The sequence below is a fragment of the Heterodontus francisci genome, chromosome 9 (genome assembly GCF_036365525.1).
Source record: "Heterodontus francisci isolate sHetFra1 chromosome 9, sHetFra1.hap1, whole genome shotgun sequence".
NCBI classification, from domain to species: domain Eukaryota; kingdom Metazoa; phylum Chordata; class Chondrichthyes; order Heterodontiformes; family Heterodontidae; genus Heterodontus; species Heterodontus francisci.
In genome coordinates this window covers 88,324,854-88,352,688 of record NC_090379.1, presented here as the reverse complement: position 1 = coordinate 88,352,688, position 27,835 = coordinate 88,324,854, and the positions used below count along the sequence as shown (strand labels likewise).

Below are 27,835 nucleotides of genomic sequence, written 5' to 3'. Positions count from 1 at the left end.
ACACCATCCAAGACAAAGCAGCTCAGTTGATCAGCACCACCTTAAACCCTGGTGTGGCCCTTATCTCCGCTCCCTTAAGTCCATGGGATGCAGACTTGAAAGAATATGGCAGACAACTGCTTTAGCCATTCACTGCCAGATCTGCTGGGCCACTTAAAATAATATCAGGTTCCTGTCGTCTGCTAAAACTGCTCACTCTTCCAGGATCATCTTGGAATGCAAAGATAACCCCCAGCTTCATTTGTCTACTACATACCATCATCTTAAACCCCTCTCACCTGTCCCCTCTACCTTCACCTCCAACAAAAAGTGCAAGGAGCTCATGGAGTTCTTTGTCACTAAGAATGAGACCATCCAATCAGCTGCCTGTGCCATGTCCCTCCATTCCACTAGCCCATCTGGCCAAACTTCCTATAATGCTGCCCAGAACTCGCTTCTTTCTCTAGTTTCTCTCCTATCTTCCCTCATGCCCTCTCTGAGCTCATCTTGTCCACTTCCTGTTCCCTAGCTCCTATTCCTACGAAACTGATCACCCAACTTGCCCTCCTGGTCCCCTTGTTAACTGATAGTGTAAATTGTTCTCTTTCTTCAGGCGTTGTCCCTCTCTCCTTTAAATTTGCCATCATCAGCCCTCTCCTCAAAAACTAACCCTTGACCCCACTGCCCTTGCAAACTACTGTCCCATCTCCAACCTCCCTTTCATCTCCAAAGTCCTTGAATGTGATGTCGCCTCTCAAATCCCTTCTCATCTTTCCTGGAACTCCATCTTTGAATCCCTCCAATCAGGTTTCTGCCCCCGTCACAGGACTGAAATCGCACTTATCAAAGTTACAAATGACATCCTGTGTGACTGTGACAAATTTACACTTTACTTTCTTTCCCTTCTCGACCTGTCTGCAGCCTTTGAGGCAGTTGACCGCACCATCCTCCTCCAACGCCACTCTACTGTCGTCCAGCTGGGTGGGATTGTTCTCACCTGGTTCCATTCTTATCAATTTAATCGTAGTCAGAGAATCGTTTGCAATGGCTTCTCTTCCTGCTCCTGCACCTTTAGCTCCGGTGTTCCCCAAGAATCTATCCTTGGTCCCCTCCTATTTCTCGTCTACATATTGGCCCCTCGGCGACATCATGTGAAAGCACAGCGTTAGTTTTCATGTATGCTGATAACACTGAGCTCGATCTCACCACCACTTCTCTCGACTCCTCCACTGTTGCTAAATTATCAGACTGCTTATTCATCATCCAGTATTGGATGAGCAGAAATTTCCTCCAATTAAATATTGGGAAGACTGAGCCATTGTTTTCAGACCCCGCTCCAAACTCTGTTCCCTAGCAACTGACTCCATCCCTCTCCTTGGCAACAGACTTGAGATTAAGCCAGTCTGTTCGCAACCTCGGTGTCACATTTGATCCTGAGATGAGGTTCTGACCTCATATTCATGCAATCACTAAGACCACCTATTTCGACCTCCACACCCATGTCTCAGCTCATCTGCTGCTGAAACCCTCATTCATGCCATCGCTACCTCTAGACTTCGCTATTCCAATGCACTCCTGGCTGATCTCCCACATTCTACTCTTCGTAAACTTGAGGTCAGCAAAAATTCTGCTGCCCGTGTCTTAACTCGCAACAAGTCCTGTTCACCTATCACCCCTGTGCTCGCTAACCTACATTGGCTCCTGGTCAAGCAAAGTCTTGATTTTAAAGTTCTCGTCCTTGTTTTCAAATCCCTCCATGGCCTCACCCCTCCCTATCTCTGTAATCTCCTCCAACCCCACAACCTTTCAAAATATCTGTGTTAAAGGCCTGCTCGGGTCTGCAAATGAAACCCGACCCGAGCCTAACAGAACTACATCCGACCCGAGCCCGACCCAGCCCGAGACCTTTCATTTTTTTCCCTCGCCCGACCTGACCCAACCATTGGAATATAATCAACTTTATTGAAGAGGTTGTGCTCTACCTTGAATGGAATCACTCACTGCAGATTAGTGCAGAGTGTTACCCGCATTGACATCCTGGCTGTCACTGTGGCCGACCCGAGCCCGAATGCCAGTCCTGGAAGAGCGAACCGAACCCGACATATGTTGTCGGGTCCCATCGAGTTCGGGTGGGGTAGTTTTTTTAGTTTTAGTTTTAGAGATACAGCACTGAAACAGGCTCTGAAACAGCCATGCTCTGATCTGTATTCCTCTAAATCTGGCCTATTGTGAATCTCTGTGTTTAATCATTCTGCCATTGGTCACCATGCCTTCAGTTGCCTCGGCCCCGAGCTCTGGAATTCCCTCTCTACACCTCTCCACCTCGCTTTCCTCCTTTAAGACACTCCTAAAACCTACCTCTTTTGGTTATCTGTCCTAATATCTCCTTTTGTGGATCAGTGTCATATTTTGTTTTATAATGCTCCTGTGAAGCACCTTGGGACGTTTTATTACGTTAACGATGCGAAATAAATGTAAGTTGTTTTTCACACCCTCCACCAGCAGCGCACAGTGGCAGCAGTGTGTACTATCTACAAGATGCACTGCAACAACTCACCTCCTTCGCTAGCACCTTCCAAACCCGCGACCTCTGCCACCTAGAAGAACAGGGCCAGCGGACACATGGGAACACCACCATCTCCAAGTTCCCCTCCAAATCACACACCAACCTGACTTGGAACTATATTGCTGCTGTTTCACTGTCGCTGGGTCAAAATCCTGGAACTCCCTCCCTAACAGCATTGTGGGTGTACCTACCCCACACGGACTGCAGCGGTTCAAGAAGACGGCTCACCACCACTTTCTCGAGGGAAATTAGGGATGGGCAATAAATGCTGCCTTGCCAGCAACACTCAATCCCAAGAAAGATTTTTTTAAAATGTGTTTCATTCACATCAGAGTGTAGAACCTGCATGCTTTCTTGTTATTGCTGCATTTGGATAAATGCAGTGTCACAGTAAGTTTCATTTTTAGTGTACTCATGTTCTTTTCCCCTCTGATTTACTCCCTGACACTGAGCTACTGAATAATGGTGGGCATAATTATATGAGCTCCAGCAGCCCTCCAGTACAACACTTAAATAACTGTTTCTAAAATGTCAGCTGGGACAGCGAGTATTGGTCATTTCAAACATGGGAGTAGCAGAATAGGAAGGCTATTCCAAGACTCAACCAGTATCCACATGTGCAAATTCCAGCAGGAGTTGGGAAATATTAGACTCTGCAATGATTTCTGTGCTTCTCCTTCTCACCAGCTAAGAAATGCTGGAGTATTGTTTCATTCCTGGCTACCTCTACACATGGAAACAGAAATGTGCATTTATATAGGGCTTTCGATGTCCCAAAGCAGTTTAAAGCCAAAGATATATTTTTAAAGTGTAGTCACAGTTGTTATATAAGCAAATGCAGCAACTAATTTGCTCACAGCAAGATTTCACAAACAGCAAAATGAGATAAACAACTAGATACCCAGCTTTGGTGGTGGTGTTTGGGTGATAAACGTTTGCCAAAAAACTGGGAGAATTCCCCTGCTTTTCTTCAAAGACTGCCATGGGATTTTTTGGATCCACATAAACAGGCAGATGAAATCCTGGATTCACAACTCATTCAGAAGATCAGGCCTTGAAGTCGTGGTCTGTAAGATTCATCAGCACAATAGTGTTTTACCTCATGAGTTATGGGGAGAGCCCTCCAATTCAAACTTCAAAAGTTGGACTGTATAAATAAAATGAGAAGCATAAAGGAAAAGTAAATTTACTCCTGGTGAGCCGTATGTAAGGTAGGACAGAAGGAATTTACATTTACCTTCTGCATTCTCAAATCCTCAGGACTTGAAATGCAGTCACTGTTGTTATGTAAGCTGTCAATTTACTTACAGCAAGGTCAGTTTTTCTCATTGGTTGACAATGTAGCACTCCCTCATTACTTGATGTAGCACCACCCTAGATTATGTGCTCAGGTTTGTATTGGAGCTTGAACTCATAACTTGCAGATTCGAAGCAACAATACAATCACTGCACCAACTTAAGGCACATGATTGATGATTGGCATTTACAACAGACATGGTATTTCACTTTTAGGTACCTAGTCCAGGTTACCAAGGCTAATTGTAATTCCCCACTGCTGCCTCAGCTGAGACTGATAAACTGGCACAAGTCAGCAGTTGAACCCAAGACTTTCCTGGTTTATGTTGGCTCATGTTTAATCATGATATGCTTTGATATGTTACCTTCCTTCGTGAGCCACGAGGAGAGCAGTTTCCCTGCTACTTTTTAAAAATCATTTTCTCCCCCCTCTTCCTTCATTCTTCTGTGCTACCCTTCAACTAGATAAGTAGAACTTCTCAACAGCTTCTCAACTTCCAGTAATAACATAAGGAACAGGTTCAGGCATCAGCCAATCGAGCCTTCTCCGTATTCAACTGGATCACGGCTAATCTACCTCAACTCCATTTCCCTGCCCCTATAGCTGTACTTGAACAAGTAAAGCAAAAGTTTGGATAGAAAACGGAATCCCTTTGGAGCAGTGAGTTGAGAACCTGGTCTTAATCCAGCTCCATCTGGTGAAAACGTTGGGTTATAAGGGCTCCTAACATGAAATGGGTTTGATCATCCTCGAGCTTGTCCTTGGTGAATGTCACCTGGCCTCAGTACGAAACAGCCCATCATTCAGTCCAAGTTGTCTTAGGATGACTGACTATGGGAAGTGAGAATTCCATATTGGTGCAGCCTGGGATGCCTTTTTCAAATGGGGGGATTGGGGTTTAAGGCATTGTTAGGACAGAAAGAAGGGAGCTTTACCTGTACCTGACTGTTCCTGACTATGGAGAGCTTGTGGCTGACGCAGTACAGAAAGAATGGAGACATTTAACTCTCAGCAAAGACATCCCTGAGCTTAATGAGTGAGAGCCGTAACTGTTGTGATTAATAAAGCATACGGGATCCTGAGCTTTATAAATAGGCGCATAGTGTATAAAAGCAAGGAGGTTTTGATAACCTGTCAAAAATATTGGTTCGGTCTCAACTGGAATATTGTGCCCAATTCTGGACACCACATTTTAAGAAGGATGTGAAGGCTTCTGGTGCAGATAAGATTCATGAAAATGGTTCCAGGAATCAGGCATCTCAGTTACATGAATGATTGGAGAAGCTGGGGCCTTTCTCCTTAGAGAAGGGGAGATTTGATAGAGGTGTTCAAAATCATGAGGGGTCTGGACAGAGCATAGAGGGAGAAACAGTTCCCATTGGCGGGAGGATCAGGAACCAGAGGACACTGATTTAAGGTGATTGGCAAAAAAAACAACGATGACAAGGAAAAGCTTTTTTACGCAGCAAGTGGTTAGGATCTGGAATGCACTGTGCAGGAGTGTGATGGAACAGACTCAATCGTGGCTTTCAAAATGGAACTGGATAATTACCTGAAGAGAAAAAAATTTGCAGGACTGAGGGGAAAAGGCAGGGGAGTGGAACTAGGTAAGTTGTTCTTGCAGAGGACCGGCATGGACACGATGGGCCAAATGGCCACCTTCTGTGCTGTAACCATTCCATTCAATTCTATACTATTCCAGCTGTTGAGGCCATAACAAATAGCTCCAGTGGGGATCCCTCAAAATTTCTCTTTATATAACATCAGAATTCGGGCTTTATGAATAAAATGATCCAAAATATAATAAATAATTAGCATTCTGTAGCACGGAAATTTTTTTTGTAGGAATTGTCGTCTAATACGCACAATTTCTGCCTTTTCCCAACTACCTCAAAGCACTTACCTTGCAGCCAATCCAACAAGCAGCAGATTTTGTCATTTGGGATGGGATGTTTTGAAAGCTGAGGTCTATATATTTCTTATTTGAGAATCTGGTACTGAACAATCACAGCTTCTTTACATCCTGTTAAATTATGTTTTTAGTTTAGTGATGTAGCGGAAGAGAGGAAAATGATCAGGTTGTTTGACAGCACACAGTTACTAGCCTTAATTTATCAACGCACAAACTGCAGGAATACTGACCCTACCAACTTTTTCTGTGTCTAGGCCACAGTGCAGTTGACATCAGCAAGGTAGCACGACGACACCGCATGTCTCCATTCCCTTTAACTTCGATGGACAAGGCCTTCATCACCGTGCTGGAGATGACCCCAGTTCTCGGCACTGAAATAATCAACTATCGAGGTAGGATTGAGAATTGTGGATAACAGTTTGTCTTTAAAATTTGTAAATGGCTTCATTATTGAACAGTTGTCTGAAGTTAAATTTGTGCAATATTTGTTTTGGGGGCAGAGGGAGGAGAGAAGGTTAAAACTAATTTGTTTTATGGATTTTATTTAAATCCAGAAATGGTGACCAGGTGTTTGATAACATGCATGATGCAAATACATCAGCTTTAAATTTTTGTCTTATTGAAATCTGTGATCAGTTTGAATGGCAGAACAGACTTGAGGAGATGAACAACCTCGTTCTGTTCCATGGACAAGGACGAGGAAAATCTACCTTTATTTAATCACAATGTTATTTTCTAATAAATCCAAATGAAGAAATTAGACGAAAGACAATATATTAGAAATAAAAGTAGAGACTAAATATTGTTGAAAAAAGAAGCATGCTATTCAAGCTTTTTGCCTTGCACTCATCAGGACAGCCACAAGAATGCCAAATTTCAAAGGGAGCAACAATTTATACTGCATGAGAACAGGGTGCTGATTGGTTGGCAAGTTGACTCTGGTCGAAGTATTGCCATGAAGAATGCACCAGGGACCTATTATCCCCCACACTTTTTTTTTTAATTCAAAAAAGGTGCAATGCCTGGACATATTCCTTTTGCCAGCACCTTTTTTGAATTAAACGAAAGCGTGGAGGACAGTAGTTCCCTGGTGCATTCTTCCTGGCAACACCTTAACCAATCAGAGTTAACTTGCCAACCAATCAGCACCCTTTTCTCATGCGGTATAAGTTGTTGCCTCCTTTGAAATTTGACCTTCGTGCATCTGTCCTGATAAGTGCAAGGCAAAAAGCCTTGGCAGCATGTCTCTTTCAGCAATACTCAAGTTCTGTACTACCAAGTGACTAAAGACTAATCTCGTAGGAATATACGCAGTCGGGCTAACAATGTGGCTCACTTACACTTGCTAGAAGCTACACACATTCATATGCAGTAACCTGTCCTCATGAGATTCTCTTGTAAGTAGAAATTCTCTGTTCATTAAATATTCTTCATTCTGCATTTTCATATATAATAGGAGTGTAACCTAATTTGATCATTTCTGAGATTACTATATGCTGAGCATGCACATAAAAATGTTGTGATGATATTGCAGATATACAATTCTGCATGCTTTAACCCTGCATTATATAAGTTCCCTGGTCGTAAACCATTACACCAGTTTCCTGCCCCACCCCAGGTAAAGGCCCGTTGTTCTTTGGTCCTTGTATTGATCTCTCATGGCCAAAAATTTGGAACTGAGTCTCTGGCCTCTGGATCAACAAAGATCACTCAGAAATTAGAGTAGTCAACATTTTGTTGATCAGTCTATTCTTTGTTAAGTTTCCAAGGGGCCTAATGTAATAATCAGTTGACACTGGGCAACAAACATCAAAGTAGACTTTACTTTACAGTGCATGCATTCAAAAGAAAAAAAAGCTATGTATTTTTCAGGATTTTTTCATGTGATGACCATAGCAACAAGTCCATTGCTTCCTAGACTGTTATATAAAGTAATGTAGACAAATACAAATGTACATTAATATACAAGGGACTAATAAAACTGAAATTGTGCATTTAGCAATAAGTCTGCCAGGATGATCTGTGGTCATGCAGTACAGCCCTCAACACTGACCCATGCAATGCTTTGTCCGTATCAAAAACAAAGTGGTTCCATAGTTGGGCAGCATTTCTGTACCAGTATCTGGCAAAGCACAATAAAGTAGTTCAGTTACAGCCACTGACTCACATAACCATTGCATAAAATCATTGTTCCCTAAATGTGATATCACAGCGTCGTAAATTTATTTTGTTTCTTTGAACACAACTAGAAGCCATGGCTACATGTATTATTCAGAATAAGATAAACAAGCATAATGAAGTTTAGACTTACAGCTATGCACAGCTGCCGAAAACACCTGCCCTCAAAGACCGCTGAGGAAGCACCAGAACTAGAAAGCTCACTGGCACTGAAGAAATGCTGGCTGAAACAGTGACAGCACCATACTCTATGCAGCTCAAATCCAAACTGAATATGATCCATCTAAGGAGCGAACAATTGGCCTATCAATGCAGGACTCTTCAGAAAGGAATTTCTTCGCTTAGAGAACATGGTGCAACTCAACCATGCTTTGCACTTTGGACTAAATTCCCTCAGAAATATGTTAATGTACCCCTTAGGGATATTAGAAACCATCCTAAATCATACCCAAAAAGACATATCAAAATGACCCTGGTTCTGTGCTCTCATTCTTTCATTTGGTAGTCAGCGACTAGCTTCAACATTCAACTGTAACATCCAAAGTCACCCATCTGCAAAAAAGAAATCTTCCTGAAAAGTCTCTGCAAAGACACCTTCACCCTCTATACCATACACAAGAAATAGGAGCAGGAGTGGGCTATTCGACCCCTCAAACCTGCTCCGCCATTCGATAAGATCATGGCTGATCTGATTCTGACCTCAACTCCACTTTCCTGTCTGCCCCTCCATAACCCTTGACTCCTGTGTCAATTAAAAATCTATCTGACTCAGCCTTGAATCTATTCAATGACCCAGCCTCCACTGCTCTCTGGGGAAGAGAATTCCACAGGCTCTTAGAGAAAAAAAATTCTCCTCATCTCAGTCTTAAATGGGAGACCCCTAATTTTTAAGCTGTGTCCCCGAGTTCTAGACTCCCCACAAAGGGAAACATCCTCTCAGCGTTCACCCTGTCAAGTCCCCTCAGGATCTTATATGTTTCAAAAAGATCACCTCTCATTCATTTAAACTCAAATGGTTATAGGCCCAATCTGCTCAACCTTTCCTCATAAGATAACAGATCCTTCAGAGCTGTTGTTTTTGGGGGTTATTGGCGTTAAGTTGTAAGTTTTATTTCAGTTTAGCTTCAGGTCAGAACAAATTGCAACTGTGTAGGTCCTGGGAGTTTGTACTGTACAGGAAGAGAAGAACATGTGCAGTTCTATCTGCAACAACATTTCATGTTGCTGCTAAACACAGTGTTTCTTCTGTGCTCTTACAGTTTGTGTTGGATGTTGCATTTCATTGGAATAATGAAGTAGACCTGGCAGGTTGTTCATCTGGCTCTTTATAACAGTAATTTACTGTGTTATTTTTTTCAATGAGAAGCCTTATCAATTTAAAAGCACATTTTTTTAAATTGTTCAGTTAAATGTTTTCGGTTTATAACCTATTGATAAATTGCAGTTTAATAGCTGATAAGTCACATTTTCAGTCACTTACAACTCATAAATTAAGAGTCCTCACCATTTTAAAGTGCATTTAAATACACTATGGATTCTAATCATGATGCTACTTAACACAGCATTAAATCTTTTGTGCATGGCTCACACATTTACTGTAATACTTTATGTTTTATTCTTGGGGTAGAGTTTCCACTTTGGGTGCAGTTGGCGATTCCAGCACAAACTACACCCAAAATTGCGCCCCTTTTGAAAGTGTTTTTACACCATGTTTCCACTAAAACTAATTTGTATATCAATCTTCATAAAATTTGCCATGAACCAGCACAATCAGATTTTTTTTTATGTTTAACTTTTGCTTTAATAAAACATTCCTTGATATATTTAGTCATGGTAACTTGGTAAAGTTTGATTAACAGAGCTGAAAATATGATGAAACAAAGAGGATATATGATGCATGTCAAGTGAATTCTTTAAGTGAGAAATTGAGCCAAATACAATACAAAGTGATACCTGACAGCACACCAGCCTGCTGATGTCATCATAATGCAGCAAACTGCGCAGATACATCTTGCGAAGACTGAGTGGCACAGACTTGGGATAATGTCCTCACGCAGCGCCAATGTCATCGCATATGCGTGCCAGGTCCATCTTCGCGCGTGCGTGATAAAGCGTCATTGGGTATCCAGCCCCCCACTAGGCTAGAGGAAGTGGCTGAATGGGAGACTTTGAGGCTGGAGCTCTCACCCCTCAGCAACTCACTCCAGGCCTCGATGTTTCCTCACTTCAGCTGCTCGCCCCACACCTTGCTACTCCCCTGGCTGATTGTTGCTCGCCTCGTGCCACCCCGCTGTCCGGCCGCTCGCTCCCTGCTAGCCCCCACGCCCCCCGCTTCCTTCCTCTTGCTCCTACGTCGCCCCGTCACCCCTTGTGGCCCGCCTTGCTTCTTTGGGCGGCGCCTGACGACTGATGAATCGTGGGAGCGAGTGGCCGAGAGGAGGGAAGTAGCGTGGCCTAGAGCTAGCGGCTGGAGGAGGTGGGAGGCGGGGAGCAAGGAAATATGGGGGGAGCAGCAAAGTCTGGAGCAAGCGGCTGAGGGGAGGAAGCAGCCAGTAGGGAGGAGGGGGAGAAAGCAGGTTGCCGCGGGGGGAGAGCGGCCAGTGGAGTGGAAGCTAGTAGCTGCGTTTGGCTGAAATTAGTCCTGGTCAGTCATATAAACAAATCACATAACGAATTGGCAGCACATTTTATACTGTGCCCAATTTTCTTTTCTATTGATTGGGGTGCTAATTCATTATCTTCCAAAGGATTCCTTTTGTATTTAATAGAATTACTGGAATATTAAATGGATCTGAGGATTACAGTTAGTATCTTGTAATTACAGAGTAGCATATTACTGGGCTTTCATCCAACTTTTAATGTAAGTTTAGTTTGCTAGAATGATTTAGCCATATGCATTTCCTGTGATAAATTGAGCAGCGCCATCTTTAATCCTGGCAGCTGCCTGAACGTCGCAGACACTGACGTTCCAGTTGAAGAGCCTGCATTTGCGCATGTGCATGTACTGCGCCACCTAGTGGTTGCGTTGTCAGCAAAGGAAGCCAATACAGTAAGTTGAGAGGGGAAGTGAAGATAAAATTATGACTGACAAAGAAAGAATATGAAAATAGAATAGCAGTTAACATAAATGAGAACCCAAAAATCTACTATTGGCATAAGAGGTGGGGTAGGGCCTATTCAGGGCAAAGAGGGTGATATATGATTAAAGGCAAAGGACAAGGCTCGAATACTTGATGAGTATTTGTATTGGTGTTTACAAAGGAAGAGGATGCTGACTAAATATCGGTAAAAGTAGAGATGGTAGAGGTAATAGATGAGGCGAAAATTGATAAGCAGGAGATACAGAAAAGGCTGGCTATGTTTAGAGTGGGTAAGTCACGTGGTCCAGATGGCTTGCATTCCAGGTTACTAAAGGAAGTGCAAGTGGAGATAGCGGAAGGGCTTGCCATAATCTTCCAATCTTCCCAAGATACGGGGGAGCTATCAGAGGATTGGAGAGTGGCAAATGTGACAACCTTAGTCAAAGAAAGGATGCAAAGACGTTCCTAGGACCTACAGGCCAGTACATTTAACATATTTGGTGGGTGAGCTTTTGGAATCAATAATCAGGGAAAAATCAGCAGGCACTTGGAGAGGTTTGAGTTAATGAAGGATAGCCAGCATGGATTTGTAAAAGGCAGATCCTGCTTGACTAATCTAATTGATTTTTGATGAAATAACAGAAGGTTGATGAAGGGAAAGCTAAAGTCTATGGACTTTAAGAAAGCCTTTGACAAAGTGCTACATAAAAGGCTGGTTAACTAAATTGAGGCTCATAGGGTCAGTATCAGCTTGGATAAAAAATTGGCTTTAGGACAGAAAACTGAGTTGTGGTAAATGATTGTTTTTCAGACTGGAGGATGGTAGACAGTGGTGTTCCCCAAGGTTCCGTGGTGGGATCACTGCTTTTTTTGATATATATATTTATATATATATGACTTGGATATTGGAATACGGAATAAAATTTCAAAATTGGCCGATGCTACCAACTTGAGAGTATGGTGTTATGGCAGGAGGAGTGCACTGTTTATTCTAGTTCTACTTCTCCACAGGTCACAACATATATTTAAATCTTTTCCCACTTACTGATACGGTCAATCATAGACTCTATTTTTATCCCAGAATAAAACACACCAACCAAGTTTCTTTAATAAGCAACAAAATTATCAGTTTATTATAAACCAAGTCTGAACCAGTAACAAAGCAAAGCGTAACGATACAAATCGAAATATAAAAGTTCCCTTTTTACCTAAGCCCCTCACACACACACACACACACACACACACACACACACACACACACACACACACACACACACACACACACACAGCTTAACTGGAAAAAAAAATTACTCTTTAGAGCTCTAGCACAAAAAAACAAAAAAAAATGTTCACCAAAATACTTACTAATTCTTGAAGAAAAAAGAGAAGATATGAAAAAATGTCAGAAGTCCTTTTTGGTTTGGCGTCCTAAACAGTTCTTGACAGGCGATGTCGAAGATTAGTTTGGGATGTTTTCCAGGGAAAATGCAATAATAGGGTTTTCAGGCAGTTTCTTACAGTTGCTTCTCAGCTTCTCAAGAGATGGAAAACCGACAGGTTTTTTCAAAGAGCTGGAACAGACTGAGCTGGGTGTTGCTCTCTTGGCAAGTTTTCTCCAAATGTCTTTTCAAACCATTGTCCATATCCCAATTCACTGTCTAAAGCGAAACCATAAACAATGTCACAAGAGCCAAGCCTCCTGACCCCTATAAATCTTGACCTGTCACTTCTCTGCAACTATCTTTCTTCAAGTCAAAACAACCCCTGCTGGGTAATTATTTGAAAACAGGTGCCAGTAACTGTTTACAGTCCAGACCTCTCAGTGACCCTTGTAAAAAAAAAATCCATGGACTCCTTTTCAGTTTTAAACCACAAATCTTCAAACTTTACCAAAAAAATGGAAGTACTCATAACAATGGCATACAGTGAAGATAATACCAATCGACTGCAACAGGACATAGATAGGTTAGGAGAATAGGAAGACCAGTGGCAGATGGAATTTAATACAGAGAAATGTGAAGTGATGCATTTTGGCAGAAGGAATAGGGAGAGGCAAAATTGATATAATGGCACTGTTCTAATGAGTGTGTAGGGCAGAGGGACCTGGGGGTTCATGTGCTTAGATTTTTGAAGATTTGATAGGGATATAGAAGATTATGACAGGTTTAGATAGGGTAGACAAAGAAAAGCTGTTCCCATTAGCTGATTGTACAAGGACTCGGGGACACAGGCTTAAGGTTTGGACAAGAGATGCAGGGGGGGATGTCAGGAAGAACATTTTTCCGCAGCGAATGGTAATGAATTGGAATTTGCTACCTACAAGGGCGGTGGAAGTGGAGATGATCAATGATTTCAAAAGGAAATTGGATGGGCACTTGAGGGAAATAAACTTACAGGACTATGGGAATAGAGTGGAGAAATGGGACTGATTGGATTGCTCAACAGATAGCCAATATGGACTTGATGGGCTAAATGTGTCATTATGACTCTATGAAAATGTGTTTAGCACAAAAAATAAGCATTTTAAATGACAGTGTCAATACTGCACCTGTGAGTCACCCAATTTTAAATAACTATTTTTGAGTTAGATTGGGTACGGTAGTCAGTTTCCTAGTAAATTGTAAAAAAAAATTAATACAAAAGCAAAAAGTACATATTAGTGTCCTTGTGTGCAAAAGATTCAACTTAATTTTTGAGGCCACTTGCAGATGAGATTTATTAGCAAAAACAATGGTGATTAATTCACCTTGAGGTGTTGCCAGTTTTGTGGGCAGGGCCTGCTTCTAGCTTGATATTTTAAAATTAGTGCGAAAGATTGCAGAAAATTGGAGTTGCGCTGAATGCAATTTTTGTTTAAAATTCTGCAATTTTTTACGCCAGTTATGCCCATATCAGGGAAATTGTGCCAAAAAAATCCAGCCGAACTGGGCAGAAACTCCAGACCAAGATCCTTAGATGTACCGTTATGTCTAATCTGATACTTCTGTCATGCAATCAGCAGACTCAAGTGGTGTTGCTGCTTGTTCCTCATATTAAGCTCAGTGGAAAAGTAGGACGACACTTACGTAGTTGATGTATGTGGGAGCACCACTGCCCTGCTGATGTATTTTTAGTGTTAGGAAATCACCAGCAGCTTCTCTCCAAATATGAAAAAATTCCAGGCTAAGTAATGTTATGTACCTAGGATGAGAATAGGCCCATAAGCGTCGCCTCATTTCTGGTTGAATTTCATCCCCTTGGCCTCTTCCCCACTTCGTCAACTGCTAGGAGAGGCAATAAAAATAGACCTGCAAAGAAGAGAACGACGAGAGGAGATTTGATAGAGGTATTCAAAATCATGAGGAGTCTGGACAGAATAGACAGAGAGAAACTTTTCCCATTGGCGGAAGGGTTGGGAACCAGAGGACACTGATTTAAGATGATTGGTAAAAGAACCAGGGGTGACATGAGGAATATCTTTTTTACACAGTAAATGGTTGGGATCTGGAATGCACTGCCTGAGAGTGTGGTGGAGGCAGATTCAATCATGGCTTTCAAAAGAGAATTGGATAATAATCTAAAGAGAACAAATTTGCAGGGCTATGGTGAAACGGCAGGGAATTGGGACTAGCTGGGTCGCTAATACAGAGAGCTGGCACAGACACAATGGGCCAAATGGCCTCCTCCAAAGCTGCATCCATTCTATGATTCTAATTCAAGAATCCTCTGTCAAAAAATCTTCTCTGCCCCTCAAAGACAAGCGGAAAAGCCCTAGGAGCCTCAAACATAATAGATACTTTACAGATTAAATAATTTTGAGTTCTGCATGCTCTGAACACCTCATTTTCCAGGAATGTGTCTAACACCACCTTGAAAGACAGCAGATAATCAATCTTTACTGTAACCTCAAGTCTTGGAAATGGATTGTGAGATATTGGGGACAAGGGCTCAGGACTGGCAAATGACTCAATATAATTAATAAGCATACAAAATACAGAAATAGGTTATAACATGAGTGGATGTAGGTTACAGGTAACTGGGCAGGAGAAAGAGTAGGAAGTGGTCACTGACACAGTATCTGGAAGCTGTGGCGAAAGCAAACGGAGCTATAATGCTTACAACAACACTAGGGCTGTGATGATAAACCATGATAACGGGACTATGTAAGATCTCAGTGCAAAATTTTGGATCTCTCAACTTCTGAAGAGACATTGTGCCTCTACAGTAGTTGCAAAGTGGACAACAAGTGATAGCCTAATATTGTCAAGCTACAAGACAAATTTGATGCCTCGTATTTGTGTGCAATGGAGAGACTCAGACTTAGAGAGGATGTGATTCAGGTATTTATTGAAGGCATCAACAACATGCAAATAGAGTGTTTGGGTGGTAATAGGGCCAAGTAAAACTAGGAGACATCCATATAAACTGAGAAAACATGGAGATTTACTTTTCTTGGGGGGTGATTGATCTGTGGATTCCCTATTCAAATGCTGTTGATACTTTTCCATATGTGAAAGGCTTTAATAAGTCTGAAAATAATTATTTTTGAGTGCAAGTTGTCTAATTAATTCCATTTGTAGCCATTGTGGCTTTCTCTCATTAAACACCTTTTTTGTGTCTCATTGAGATGTGTAAGGTTTACGATTTTTTTAAGAAGTATCCTTTTTTTAGTTTTGCATCCAGCTCCACCTCCCATTTAACTGGATCTAAAGGGGAAATTTTAACTTCATAAAACAGACAGGCTTGGGTCATATAAAAGGCTAACATTTTAAAAACCTGAATGCCAACCCAAACCCACCTCCAACCCACCCACTTCCAGGTTTAACAGAGGCTGGACAGTGTGCTAGCAACCAACCTTTCCAAAGAGGTGGGTTAGCACTTTAAATATTATAGTGAGGCTGTAAGTTTCTCCTACCTCAGGAAACCCAGCAACTACAGCCAGACAAAGGCTCCCGGATCCAGGAGGTGAGTGCTTCCCCATTTATTTGCTGCATCCAAAGCACCTGCTTGGTCAACCCCTGTGGTCAGGCATTCCCACACCGCCCACCACCCTTCTGATCACCACATGAGGGCTCCAATCTCCCCCCACCCCGAGGTCTCTGAGGTGCTGCTAAGTTACCTATCTACTGTGGCTCATTACTGAATCCTAAAGCCAAGACATTATCCCCCCACCGCCCAACCTTGTGCTGTACTAGTCCTCACAATGAATTAAGAAGCAATCATTAATTACTGCCTCTTGGGGACCTCACATCTCTTTCAGTTCATGAAAAGCCCAGATGGTCTTGTAAACCTTCTGAGCACTTATAAAATACGGTTTCACGCAAGGTATGTTATAGCCACTGTAAAGCCCAATCAGCATATAACAACCAACTAGAGATGGCCGTACCCCTGCTTGACCTCAATACTCAGTATTCAGACCACCATCCTAACTAGTGCATTGTTGCATCAAATTGCTTCATATCAACATTAAAGTGTAGTGTATCAGCAGTCTGAGTAACTCAAAGATTAAATATGTCTCAAAACATATTGCAGAAAAAAAATTCATTACAAATAGGTCAGTTTAGACTACAACACAATTGAGAAAAATGTTGTTCTAAAATCATGTCAAATTGAATATGTTTGAATGTATGCTAAGCACAAAAAGATAATTATAAATATTTGTAGAATTTGCAAATTTTTGAAAGATGCATGCACCTCAGCATAAATGATGTTCAACTCGACAAAAATAAAATTTCTGAAAAGTTCACAAATTACAGTCTGTACTACTAAGTATTAAACTAAGTCACAGTCAATGTATCTTATTTATTCTGTTTTACATAACAAAATAAAAGTGTGTTTGTGTCCTCTTATGACACACTGAATGCTTCATAGTAGACAAACTGGTGTTTTCAATCTTAGAAGGAAGCACTTCACGGAGACATATGAGAGTGAATAGTAAAGGTAAATCTTAAACACCTGGAGTCAAACATTGACAGTCGGTCAAGAGCTAAAAAGGCATATTTCAGACAGATTTCAGAAGTCTTTCACACCAAGAATGATCAAGACATGAATTAGAACTTCTGATAAATTATAGGAGGCAAAAACTCTCAAATCATTAAAGCAAAATCATAGTCAGATGCTGTGATAGAGGAAACTGGAAGGCATTTCTAAAAGGATTAGCTAAGAAGAGCAGAATTGCCTCCTTCATTTTTATCTGTCTTGTTATCTTGTCTCGTTGGTAGGCCCATGGAAACCATGTGAGTGGAAAATCTCTCACATCAATGCTCATAGTATAGTTTTCTAACCATTCCCTTCTAACCAGGTGCTAAGCAGCAACTGATCAGATCTAAGAATAATTTTACAAAAAAGGAAAGCCTTTCTACTTGAAACAGATATTTAACGCCTAAATAGATCACCTAGCCAAGAGATGCATATCATAGAATCATAGAGTTATACAGCACAGAAACAGGCCCTTCGGCCCATCGTGTCTGTGCCAGCCATCGAGCACCTAACTATTCTAATCCCATTTTCCAGCACTTGGCCCGTAGCCTTGTATGCTATGACGTTTCAAATGCTTATGATCATGATCCTTCGTTGTTTCTTCTTCATCTCCAACTTTCCCTATTGGCCTATCATAGATGGACCTTCACCCCGAGGAATAGAGAAAGCCACCAGGTGCAACAAACTGAGGTTTTAGTTGTCAGATGAGTCCCCAAGAAGATAGAATGTCTGACATCACAGATGACACTTTTTGCTGCTAAGGGACGATCCAGTAAGGTAGCCACTGCAGGCTCCTTTACTTTCCTGGGACTGCAGTCCTTGGCCTGTGAACAGCACTGAAGCTGATTGAATGGGATGTGGTAAACATTTCACTGAATTGGAATTCCAGTTTCGAAGTGTTGGGAGGTGCAATAGAAAATGGAATTTTACTCTGCATCTAACTTGACTGTACCTGAGTTAGGAGTGCTCAATGTTAACTCTGAATGCCAAAAGAGATAAATGTTCAGTTTGCCATCCCTTGGGTCCTTGATATGCATAATAATTCACCCCACCATCAATCACCTCACTCACCCCGTCACTCAAAAAAGTGATGATTACTTAATCAGCTAATTTGAAGTAATTGTTGCTATTCTGGAGTGGTAGAGAGTGAACTTGCTCCATATTCTCTACAAGTCAAGTTTACTTTCTCCTCCATTTCTTCAATATGTCACTTGGGAATTTTTCAGATGTAGTTTTGTACTCTACATCTAGGTGGGAAAGCAAACAGCGAGGAGGATACAAAGAAGCTGCAGAAGGATATTTTTATTTTTATTTATTTAGAGATACAGCACTGAAACAGGCCCTTCGGCCCACCGAGTCTGTGCTGACCATTAACCACCCATTTATACTAATCCTACACTAATCCCATATTCCTACCACATCCTCACCTGTCCCTATATTCCCCTACCACCTACCTATACTAGGGACAATTTACAATGGCCAATTTACCTATCAACCTGCAAGTCTTTTGGCTGTGGGAGGAAACCGGAGCACCCGGAGGAAACCCATGCAGACACAGGGAGAACTTGCAAACTCCACACAGGCAGTACCCAGAATTGAACCCGGGTCGCTGGAGCTGTGAGGCTGCGGTGCTAACCACTGCCAGGTTGGGTGAGTGGACAAGAACATGACAGATGGAATACAATGTGGCCAAGTGTGAAGTTAACCACTTTGGTAGGAAGAATAAAAAAACAGAATAATTTTTGAATGCTGTCCTTGTGCATGAATCACAGAAAGTTAACATGCAGGCCCAGTATGCAATTAGGAAGGCAAATGGTATATTAACTTTCCTTACAAAGGGATTAGAGTATAAGAGTGAAGAAGTCTTACTACAATTATACGGGGCATTGGTGAGGCCACACCTGGAGTACTACAGAAGGCCATACTTGCCTTTGAGGGAGTGCAACAAAGGTTCGCAAGACTGGTTCCTGGGATGAGAGGATTGTTCTATGAGGAGAGACTGAATAGACTCGATCTATATTCCCTGGAATTTAGAAAAATGACAGGTGATCTAATTGAAACAGCTTGACAGGATAGACATTGAGAAAATGTTTCCCCTGGCTGAGGAATCTAGAACAGGGTCACAGTCACAGCATAAGGAGACAGCCATTTAGGACTGAGATGAGGAAAAATGTCTTCACTCAAAGGGTTGTGAATCTTTGGAATTCTCTACCCCAGGGAGCAGTGGATGCTCAGTCATTGAGTACATTCAAGACATATTTTTGGGTACTAAGGGAATCAAAGGATACGAGGATAGTGTGGGAAGCTGGAGTTGAGGTAAAATATCAGCCATGATCTTGTTGAATGCGGAGTAGGCTCAAAAGGCCTACTCCAGGTCCTATTTCTAACATTCTTATGCACTCCAAACAGAATTAAATCTACCTGGTGTGAGGCAACTGAGTGGAGGTTCTTTCAAACCTTTGCCTTCAGTGTGTTTCAAATTCAGATTGCTGACTTGATTCCCAAATTTTACTACGGTTTTTATGTTGCAACCCGGCAGAAAAGTACTTTGTATGCGCAGTTCATACCAGGAAGCCTCGGCTGCCTTTGTGAGTGAAAGCCTATCCATAAATGGCAGGTAAAGGAGCAAGAAAGCCAAGGTGTAAAACTGAAACTGCTAACGTTTTCCTCACGAGTAAGTCATTTTAATATTTGAAATTTAAGAAGTTTTAATATTGACACACCCTTCCCCTCCAACTGCACCCACCAACGCCCCCTATGTAGCTGTTCCGTCACTGCAGGCAGAGCTGTGCTTCCGACTCTGAATTGCCCATCATCTTCTCTCTCCTCTCCACCCCAAAGCTGCTCCTTGCTGCTACCATGATCACGACCTCTGGTCCCAATTAAGAGCACATCCACCAATATCACGGGCCATCCTCCTGCCCCTGGTGAAGATCCTTTTCTGTGCTAATAAATGTGCTGATAGTTTAAAGTTTTGTGGGTGCCATATCAAACCACAGGAGCCACTCTTCCCATCCTTGCTCTGCCTTTCCCATCCAACCTCTTGCTCTCCTCTAACTCCACTCCATCCCACTCTGCTTTCCCTCTTGTCCCTACACCGGCCTAATTTTCTCCTACAACTTCAGGGTTTTTACATCAGAGTCCTGTGTCATTCCCAGTCCAAGTATTCCCCACCCTGTATCCCAGGGTTACCAACCCTCCCAGATTGCCCAGGAGTCTCCTGCAGTGGGCGATTGATCTCCCGGACGCTGTTGCTGGCGGCCTGAGAGGGAGCAAAGTCAATTGAGCATTGAACAACATAGCCAATTGGTTGAACATAGGTCTGAGGAAGCCATGATCTAACTTTTCAGCACTCTAGTCAGACCGTACCATGAGTACTGTATGCCACTTTGGTCACCGAGGCACAAGGGAGGGGTTGAAGCTTTGGAGGTACTACAAAGAGCCGCAAGGCTGATTCCTTGTGTTATGGGAAAGACTGAAGAAAGAAGGTAACTGACAGGTGCTCTTATCGAGATATATAAAATATTAAAGGGAATGAAAGATAAGCATGGAATATTATTTTAAATTAAATGGAAAGAATAGAATAAGAGGCCATTGATTTAAATCGAAGGTAAATTTAGAACTGATAGCAAGGAATTCTCCTTGATCAACTTTTGGAATAAACATACAAGAGTATTAGATGTGAAAACCCTGGAATCATTTAAGAAACTATTGAATGATGACATGGAGAAACTTTAGTGCTAATTCTGGGTAGATGAACTAAACAAGCCCGAACGGCCTTCCTCATCAATAACAAACTAGTGATATGCTATGGGGTACAGCTTGTATTATTGTACCAAGTCATAAAAGCACATCCTATCATTGTAGATAGATGAGTCTCCTGCAGGGAGAGCTGCCAATTGAAGTTTATTATCCTCGTCCCTGCGTCCATTTTAAAATTTGCCTCTAAGCATACTGAATTCTATTTTGGATTTTTTTTTAAATAGTCATTCCCAGGATGTCAGAGTCTCTGGCATGGCCAGCATGTGTTACCTATCCATAGTTTCTCTCAAGAAGGTGGTGGTGAGCCACTTTCTTGAGCCAGTGCATTCCATGTGGTAAAGGGCCACAATGCTGTTAAGGTAGGGAGCATCAGGATTTTGATGTTGTCACGCTCACTAAGGGAACAGTAATGAAATTGTGTTTTTAGATAATATAATATAAGGGCCTCAACTTTTTACAATTTATGTAAATGACTTGGATGAAGGGACCGAAGGTATGGTTGCTAAATTTGCTGATGACACAAAGATAGGCAGGAATGTAGGTTGTGAAGAGGACATAATGAGGCACAAAGGGATATAGATAGGTTAAGTGAGTGGGCAAAAATCTGACAGATGGAGTATAATGTGGGAAAATGCGAAGTTGTCTATTTCGGCAGGAAGAATAACAAAGAAGCATATTATCTAAATGGTGAGAAATTGCGGAGCTCTGAGATGCAGAGGGATCTGGGTGTCCTGGTGCATGAATCGCAAAAGGTTAGTATGCAGGTACAACATGTAATTAGGAAAGCTAATAGAATGTTATTGTTTATTGCAACGGGAATTGAATACAAAAGTAAGGAGGTTATGCTTCAGATATACAGGGCATTGTTGAGTTCACATCTGGTGTACTGTGTACAGCATGGTCTCCTTATTTAAGGAAGGATGTAAATGCGTTGGAAGCAGTTCAGAGAAGGTTTACTAGACTGATACTTGGAATGGGCGGGCTATCTTATGAGGAAAGATTGGACAGGCTAGGCTTGTATCTGCTGGAATTTAGAAAAGTAAGAGGCGATTTGATTGAAACATATAAGATCCTGAGAGGTCTTGACAGGGTGAATGTGGAAAGGACGTTTCCCCTTGTGGGAGAATCTAGAACCGGGGTCACTGTTTGAAAGTAAAGGGTCACCCATTTAAGGCAAAGATGAGGAGAAATATTTTCTCTCAGAGGGTCGTGAGTCTTTGGAATTCTCTTCCTCAAAAGGCAGTGGAAGCAGAGCCTTTGAATATGTTTAAGGCAGAGGTAGACAGATTCTTGATAAGCAAGGGGATGAAAGGTTATCGGGGTAGGTGGTAATCTGGAGTAATCAGTTCAGCCATGAACTTATTGAATGGCGAAGCAGGCTCGAGGGGCCAAGGGGCCTACTCCTGCTCCTAATTCGTATGTTCGTGTATGAAATGAACTGGAGGAATTATAAAATAAAAGTCAACTGTTGAACTGAAATACAAAAAATGTTCACATTTGTGCCACAGACAAAATGGAGTAGAGGTCAGGTGACCCCTCTTGATTGTCAATCAACATGCTTGTTTGTTAAAGACGAAACTCATTTTCCACGTCTGAAATAGCTTTGGGGAAAACACATTGAAATGGAAAACAGCTCATTCCATGCTAACAGCTCCTAGCTGCAGGAATGGAGCTAACAAAGTCTTTTGCAGACAGACTGACTCCAAAGCCAAGACCAAAATCATAGGCGTGAAATAACACCGATTTATCAAAATGGACCACATTCAGACGCTATCATGTAACAATGGTTCCCATATCCTGGAACATTGTATGAATCACCCCAGGGAGAGATCCCTTAGTCACCTGACCGACACCCCAACCTGACAAGTTTCTACCTTAATAGGTATCTCTCTAGAGAGAGAGAGGGGGAACAGCCAGAGAAGGTCTTTTCTAGCCAGAACAGCTGTGAGACTGTTCCAGCTAAGCAGGAGCCCTGCTGACAACATCTTTTAACTACTGCAGTGGAGAAATTACAAAGTGACTTTGCAACTCCCCATCTGCAAAAGTGAACCAGAATTTCCACCATCGACTTCAGATTGAGGTTTAACCACAAGAAGCCTGCAACACTTCATCCTTTCCAGGATAAAGAACATGCAGGCCTGCACCATTGAAAGATTCTGATGGTTTTCATAAAACAACAAACTCTTTTACCACAATTGGACTCTAACTGCATGCTACTACTCTACTCTATTTTTTCCGTATGTGTGTAAATACGAGAGTGGGTGAAGTTGCGAACGTTTTCAGTTATTGTGTCAAATAAATTTCTTTTTTTTGTAACCTACGAGAAAACCTATCATTTGTCTATTTATTTGACCCTAAAAACACTCTGGGATGAAAACACTATTTTTAAAACACTACCTGTGGCCAGTTGAGAGGTGAAAAGTGGAAGTCACCCACACCACTTCCCACCTGTCCAGAACAACGTAATGACAATGAAGACATACATCCAAACAGGATGATGTGGGACTTGAAGGGAGCTTCCCATTGATGATGTTCCCATGCATCTGCTGCCCTTGTCCTTCGTGATTGTAGATCTCAAGGGTTTGGGAAATGCTGCCTCTGAAGCCTTGGTGAGTTGCTGCAGTGCATCCTGTAGATAATACACACTTGCAGCTACAGTGCAACCCTTTGTCCTATTTTTACCATTTACACAAGGATAAATCTTCATGGGGCAAATGGAGAAAAAATTCAATTGCTGTATTTGAAATGTTGGAGAATATTGTCAATTGATTTGTAATAGACTGAGTATTGTCCTGTGTTTGTGATCTTAAAGACAAAGACTTGATGCATTACTGTAAATGTGTTAAGATTTTAACATCAGCCATATCACTGTGGGGTGTTGAGCGTTATATGAAGAATGCAGAAACAGAGAGAAACTCAGTGGGAGCCACTCTTCTGCACCTCCGAGTTCCATTGGTGAAGGTCTTGAAATTATCTCAGTCACATCTGGTGTCCTATCACGGGAAAACATTTCAGCAAAAAATTACCATTAAATAACAGTTGAATAATGAGGTTGATAACAATATGTAGTATTTGATCTGTAGGAAAATGTAAGGATTAGTTCCAAACCCAATTGTTTTTCAAGGCATGAAAGAGCTGCCCCTCATTGCTTTGCTTGTTTGATCCTTAATTTAAATAATTTTATTGCAAAAAGGATCCCTGGTGGTTTCAAAAGCTTTTGAGCTATTTATGCATGATACTGTACACAGTACATTAATCATATTACCAATCACCTTCTTATTGTTTTTGAGTGCTAACTGGCCCATGAAGATGGGCAATTACTCATCCTTTAGTAATTAATGGATTCTAATAAGGTGACCTATGAGTCTCTGTGCTTCTACTCCATTACAAAGAGAAATAAATGTTTTATTATTCAGAGTTCATATGGATTCTTGAGATTTCTAGAGGCTTTGGTCCAATTTGTCATTTAAATTGACTTTAAAACTGTGTGGTGGGAAATCATTTTGTTTTGATTACGATGTAGTTCTGTTGAAACGTCTGACTAAATAGCTATGTTGCTAGATATTTTTGTAATGATAACAGAAATGGTATTATTATACCACATAGTGGTGTATAAATCACAGACATTAACACATTTTAATACCTCTGCAAAATTAATAGGTCACATTAATGTGCTGATTGTTTTTAAATATTGTTTGGAACTATTTTGTAACATATTAAAATGTCAGGAAGGTCATTCTTCATTAATGTATTAAGGAATCTTAAAAGGGCAACATGAAAGGTAATTTTGACATGAATTAATGCTGATTTTCTGTATTTTTCCATTAAAGTGGTTTGCTAGAGATGTGTTTAAAAAATTGATCCAAACAAATCAAACTATTGTTGTGTTCAATTAAATATTGATTGCTACAGTTCAAGAGTTTTGAAATCATTCTCTTTCAGAGAGTGATTGTGGGCTTCATGGTCTTAAATACAATTGCCCTTTGTTTTCCAAAACACTGTGCACTGCAGTTTGCATGGCATTCCATTACACTTACTGTTCTTGGGATCCAACTGTTAGGTGATAAAGGAAACTATGAAGGTATGAGGCGCGAGTTGGCTATGATAGATTTGGGAACGTTACTTAAAGGGTTAACAGTGGATGGGCAATGGCTAGCATTTAGAGAGCGCATGAATGAATTACAACAATTGTTCATTCCTGTCTGGCACAGAAGTAAAACAGGAAGGCTAGCTCAACCGTGGCTTACAAAAGAAATTAGGGATAATATTTGATCCAAGGAGGAGAAATATAAAATGGCCAGAACAAGCACCAAACCTGAAGATTGAGAGCAGTTTAGAACTCAGCAAAGGAGGACAAAGGGATTGATTAAGAAGGGGAAAATAGAGTACGATAGTAAGCTTGCAGAGAACATAAAAACTGACTGTACAAACTTCAATGGATATGTGAAGAGAAAAAGATTATTGAAGACAAATGTGGGTCCCTTACAGTCAGAAACGGGAATTTATAATGGGGGATAAAGAAATGGCAGACCAATTAAATACATACTTTGGTTCTGTCTTCACAAAGGAGGACACAAATTACCTCCCAGAAATGTTGGGGGACATAGGGTTTAGTGAGAAGGAGGAACTGTATGAAATCAGTATTAGTAGAGAAATGGTGTTGTGGAAATTGATGGGATTGAAGGCCGATAAATCCCCCGGGCCTGATGATCTACATCCCAGAGTACTTAAGGAAGTGGCCCTAGAAATAGTAGATGCATTGGTGGTCATCTTCCAAGATTCTATAGATTCTGGAACAGTTCCTACAGATTGGAGGGTAGGTAATGTAACCCCATTATTTAAAAAGGGAGGTAGAGAAAAAGCAGGGAATTATAGGCCAGTCAGCCTGACATCGGTAGTGGGGAAAATTCTAGAGTCCATTATCAAAGATTTTATAGCAGAGCACTTGGAGAACAGTGGTAGAAGCGGGCAGACTCAGCATGGATTTACGAAAGGGAAATCATGCTTGACAAATCTACTAGAATTCTTCGATGTAACTAGTAGAGTTGATCAGGGGGAGCCAGTGGATGTGGTGTATTTGGACTTTCAGAATGCTTTCGATAAGGTCCCACATAAGAGATTAGCATGCAAAATTAAAGCGCATGGGATTGGGGGTAAGGTACTGACATAGATAGAGAACTGGTTGGCAGACAGGCAACAAAGAGTAGGAATAAATGGGTCTTTTTCTGAGCGGCAGGCAGTAACTAGTGGGGTACCGCAGGGACCAGTGCTAGGACCCAAGTTATTCACAATATATATTAATGATGTAGATGAGGGAATTAAATGTAATATATCCAAGTTTGCAGACAACACAAAGTTGGGTGGGAGTATGAGCTGTGAGGAGGATGCAGAGAAGCTCCAGTGTGATTTGGACAGGTTGAGTGAGTGGGCAAATACATGGCAGATGCAGTATAATGTGGATAAATGTCAGGTTATCCACTTTGGTAGCCAAAACAGAAAGGCAGATTATTATCTGAATGGTGATAGATTGGGAAAGGGGGAGATGCAGCGAGACCTGGGTGTCCTTGTGTACCAGTCGTTGAAAGTAAGCATGCAGGTGCAGCAGGCAGTTAAAAAGGCAAATGGTATGTTGGCCTTCATAGTGAGAGGATTCGAGTACAGGAGCAAGGATAAAAGCAAAATACTGCAGATGCTGTAAATCTGAAATAAAAACAAGAAATGCTAGAAATACTCAGCAGGTCTGGCAGCATCTGTGGAGAGAGAAGCAGAGTTAATGTTTCAGGTCAATGACCCTTCTGCAGAACTAGGTCTGCAGAAGGGTCACTGACCTGAAACGTTAACTCTGCTTCTCTCTCCACAGGAGCAAGGATGTCTTGCTGCAATTATACAAGGCCTTGGTGGTACCACATCTGGAGTATTGTGTGCAGTTTTGGTCTCCTTATCTGATGAAGGATGTTCTTGCTATGGAGGGAGTGCAGCGAAGGTTCACCAGACTGATTCCTGGGATGGCAGGACTGACGTATGAAGAGAGATTGGGTCGATTAGGCTTGCATTCGTTAGAGTTTAGAAGAATGAGAGGGGATCTCATAGAAATCTACAAATTTCTAACAGGACTGGACAGACTAGATGCAGGAAGGATGTTCCTGATGGCGGGGGAATCCAAGACCAGGGGTCACAGTCTAAGGATAAGGGGTAAGCCATTTAGGACTGTGATGAGGAGGGATTTCTTCACCCAGAGGGTGGTGAACCTGTGGAATTCTCTACCACAGAAAGCAGTTGAGAAAATCATTAAATATATTCAAGAAAGAGTTAGATATAGTTCTTAGGGCTTAAGGGATCAAGGGATACGGGGAGAAAGCGGGAACAGGATATTGAGTTTGGATGATCAGCAGATATTGAATGGCGGTGCAGGCTCGAAGGGCCGAATGGCCTACTCCTCCTATTTTACTATGTTTCTAAAGTTACTACATTTTTTTATTTAAATTTAAATCTAAACCAAAACTTAGGAACTTGACAGTATATAAGCTCACGGTAATGTTGTTAGGTGTATGTTATTTAAAGTCTGAGACCAGTTATACAATCGTAGAATTATAGAATGTTTACAGCACAGAAGGAGGCAATTCAGCCTGTTGATCCCATGCCAGCTCTCTGCAAGAGCAATCCAGCTAGTCCCACTTCCTCTCCCCCTCCCTTTCCCCTTAGCCCTACAATTTTTTTTCCCTTCATGCACTTGTCTAATTTCCTTTTGAAAACCTCAATTGAATCTGCCTTGCCAACCCTTTCAGGCTGTGCATTCCAGATCCTAACCACTCGCTATATAAAAAAGATTTTACTTATGTCACATTTGGCTCTTTTACCAATCACCTTAAATTGGTGTCCTCTGGTTCTCAGCCCTTCCACCAATGGAAACATTCTCTCTATCGACTCTGTCTAGACCCCTCATAATTTTGATATCTCTATCAAATCTCCTCTAAACCTTCTCTACTTGAAAGAGAACAATTACCAATCTATCCACATAACTGAAGTCCCTCATCCCTGGAACCATCCTAGTAAATCTCTTGTGCACGCTCTCTAAGGCCTTGACATCCTTTATAAAGTGCAGT

General features: G+C 41.6%; 1 protein-coding gene across 10 annotated transcripts in view; it reads left to right on the top strand.

The window, feature by feature from the left end:
- Window positions 1-27,835, top strand: part of LOC137373899 (gephyrin) — a 623,883-nt gene that overhangs the window by 490,088 nt on the left and 105,960 nt on the right. For all 10 annotated transcript variants that reach the window (XM_068039448.1, XM_068039442.1, XM_068039444.1 and 7 more), the window contains one exon: window positions 6,009-6,146. In XM_068039448.1, coding sequence (XP_067895549.1) covers window positions 6,009-6,146 — 138 coding nt within the window. The remainder of the gene's footprint in view (window positions 1-6,008; window positions 6,147-27,835) is intronic.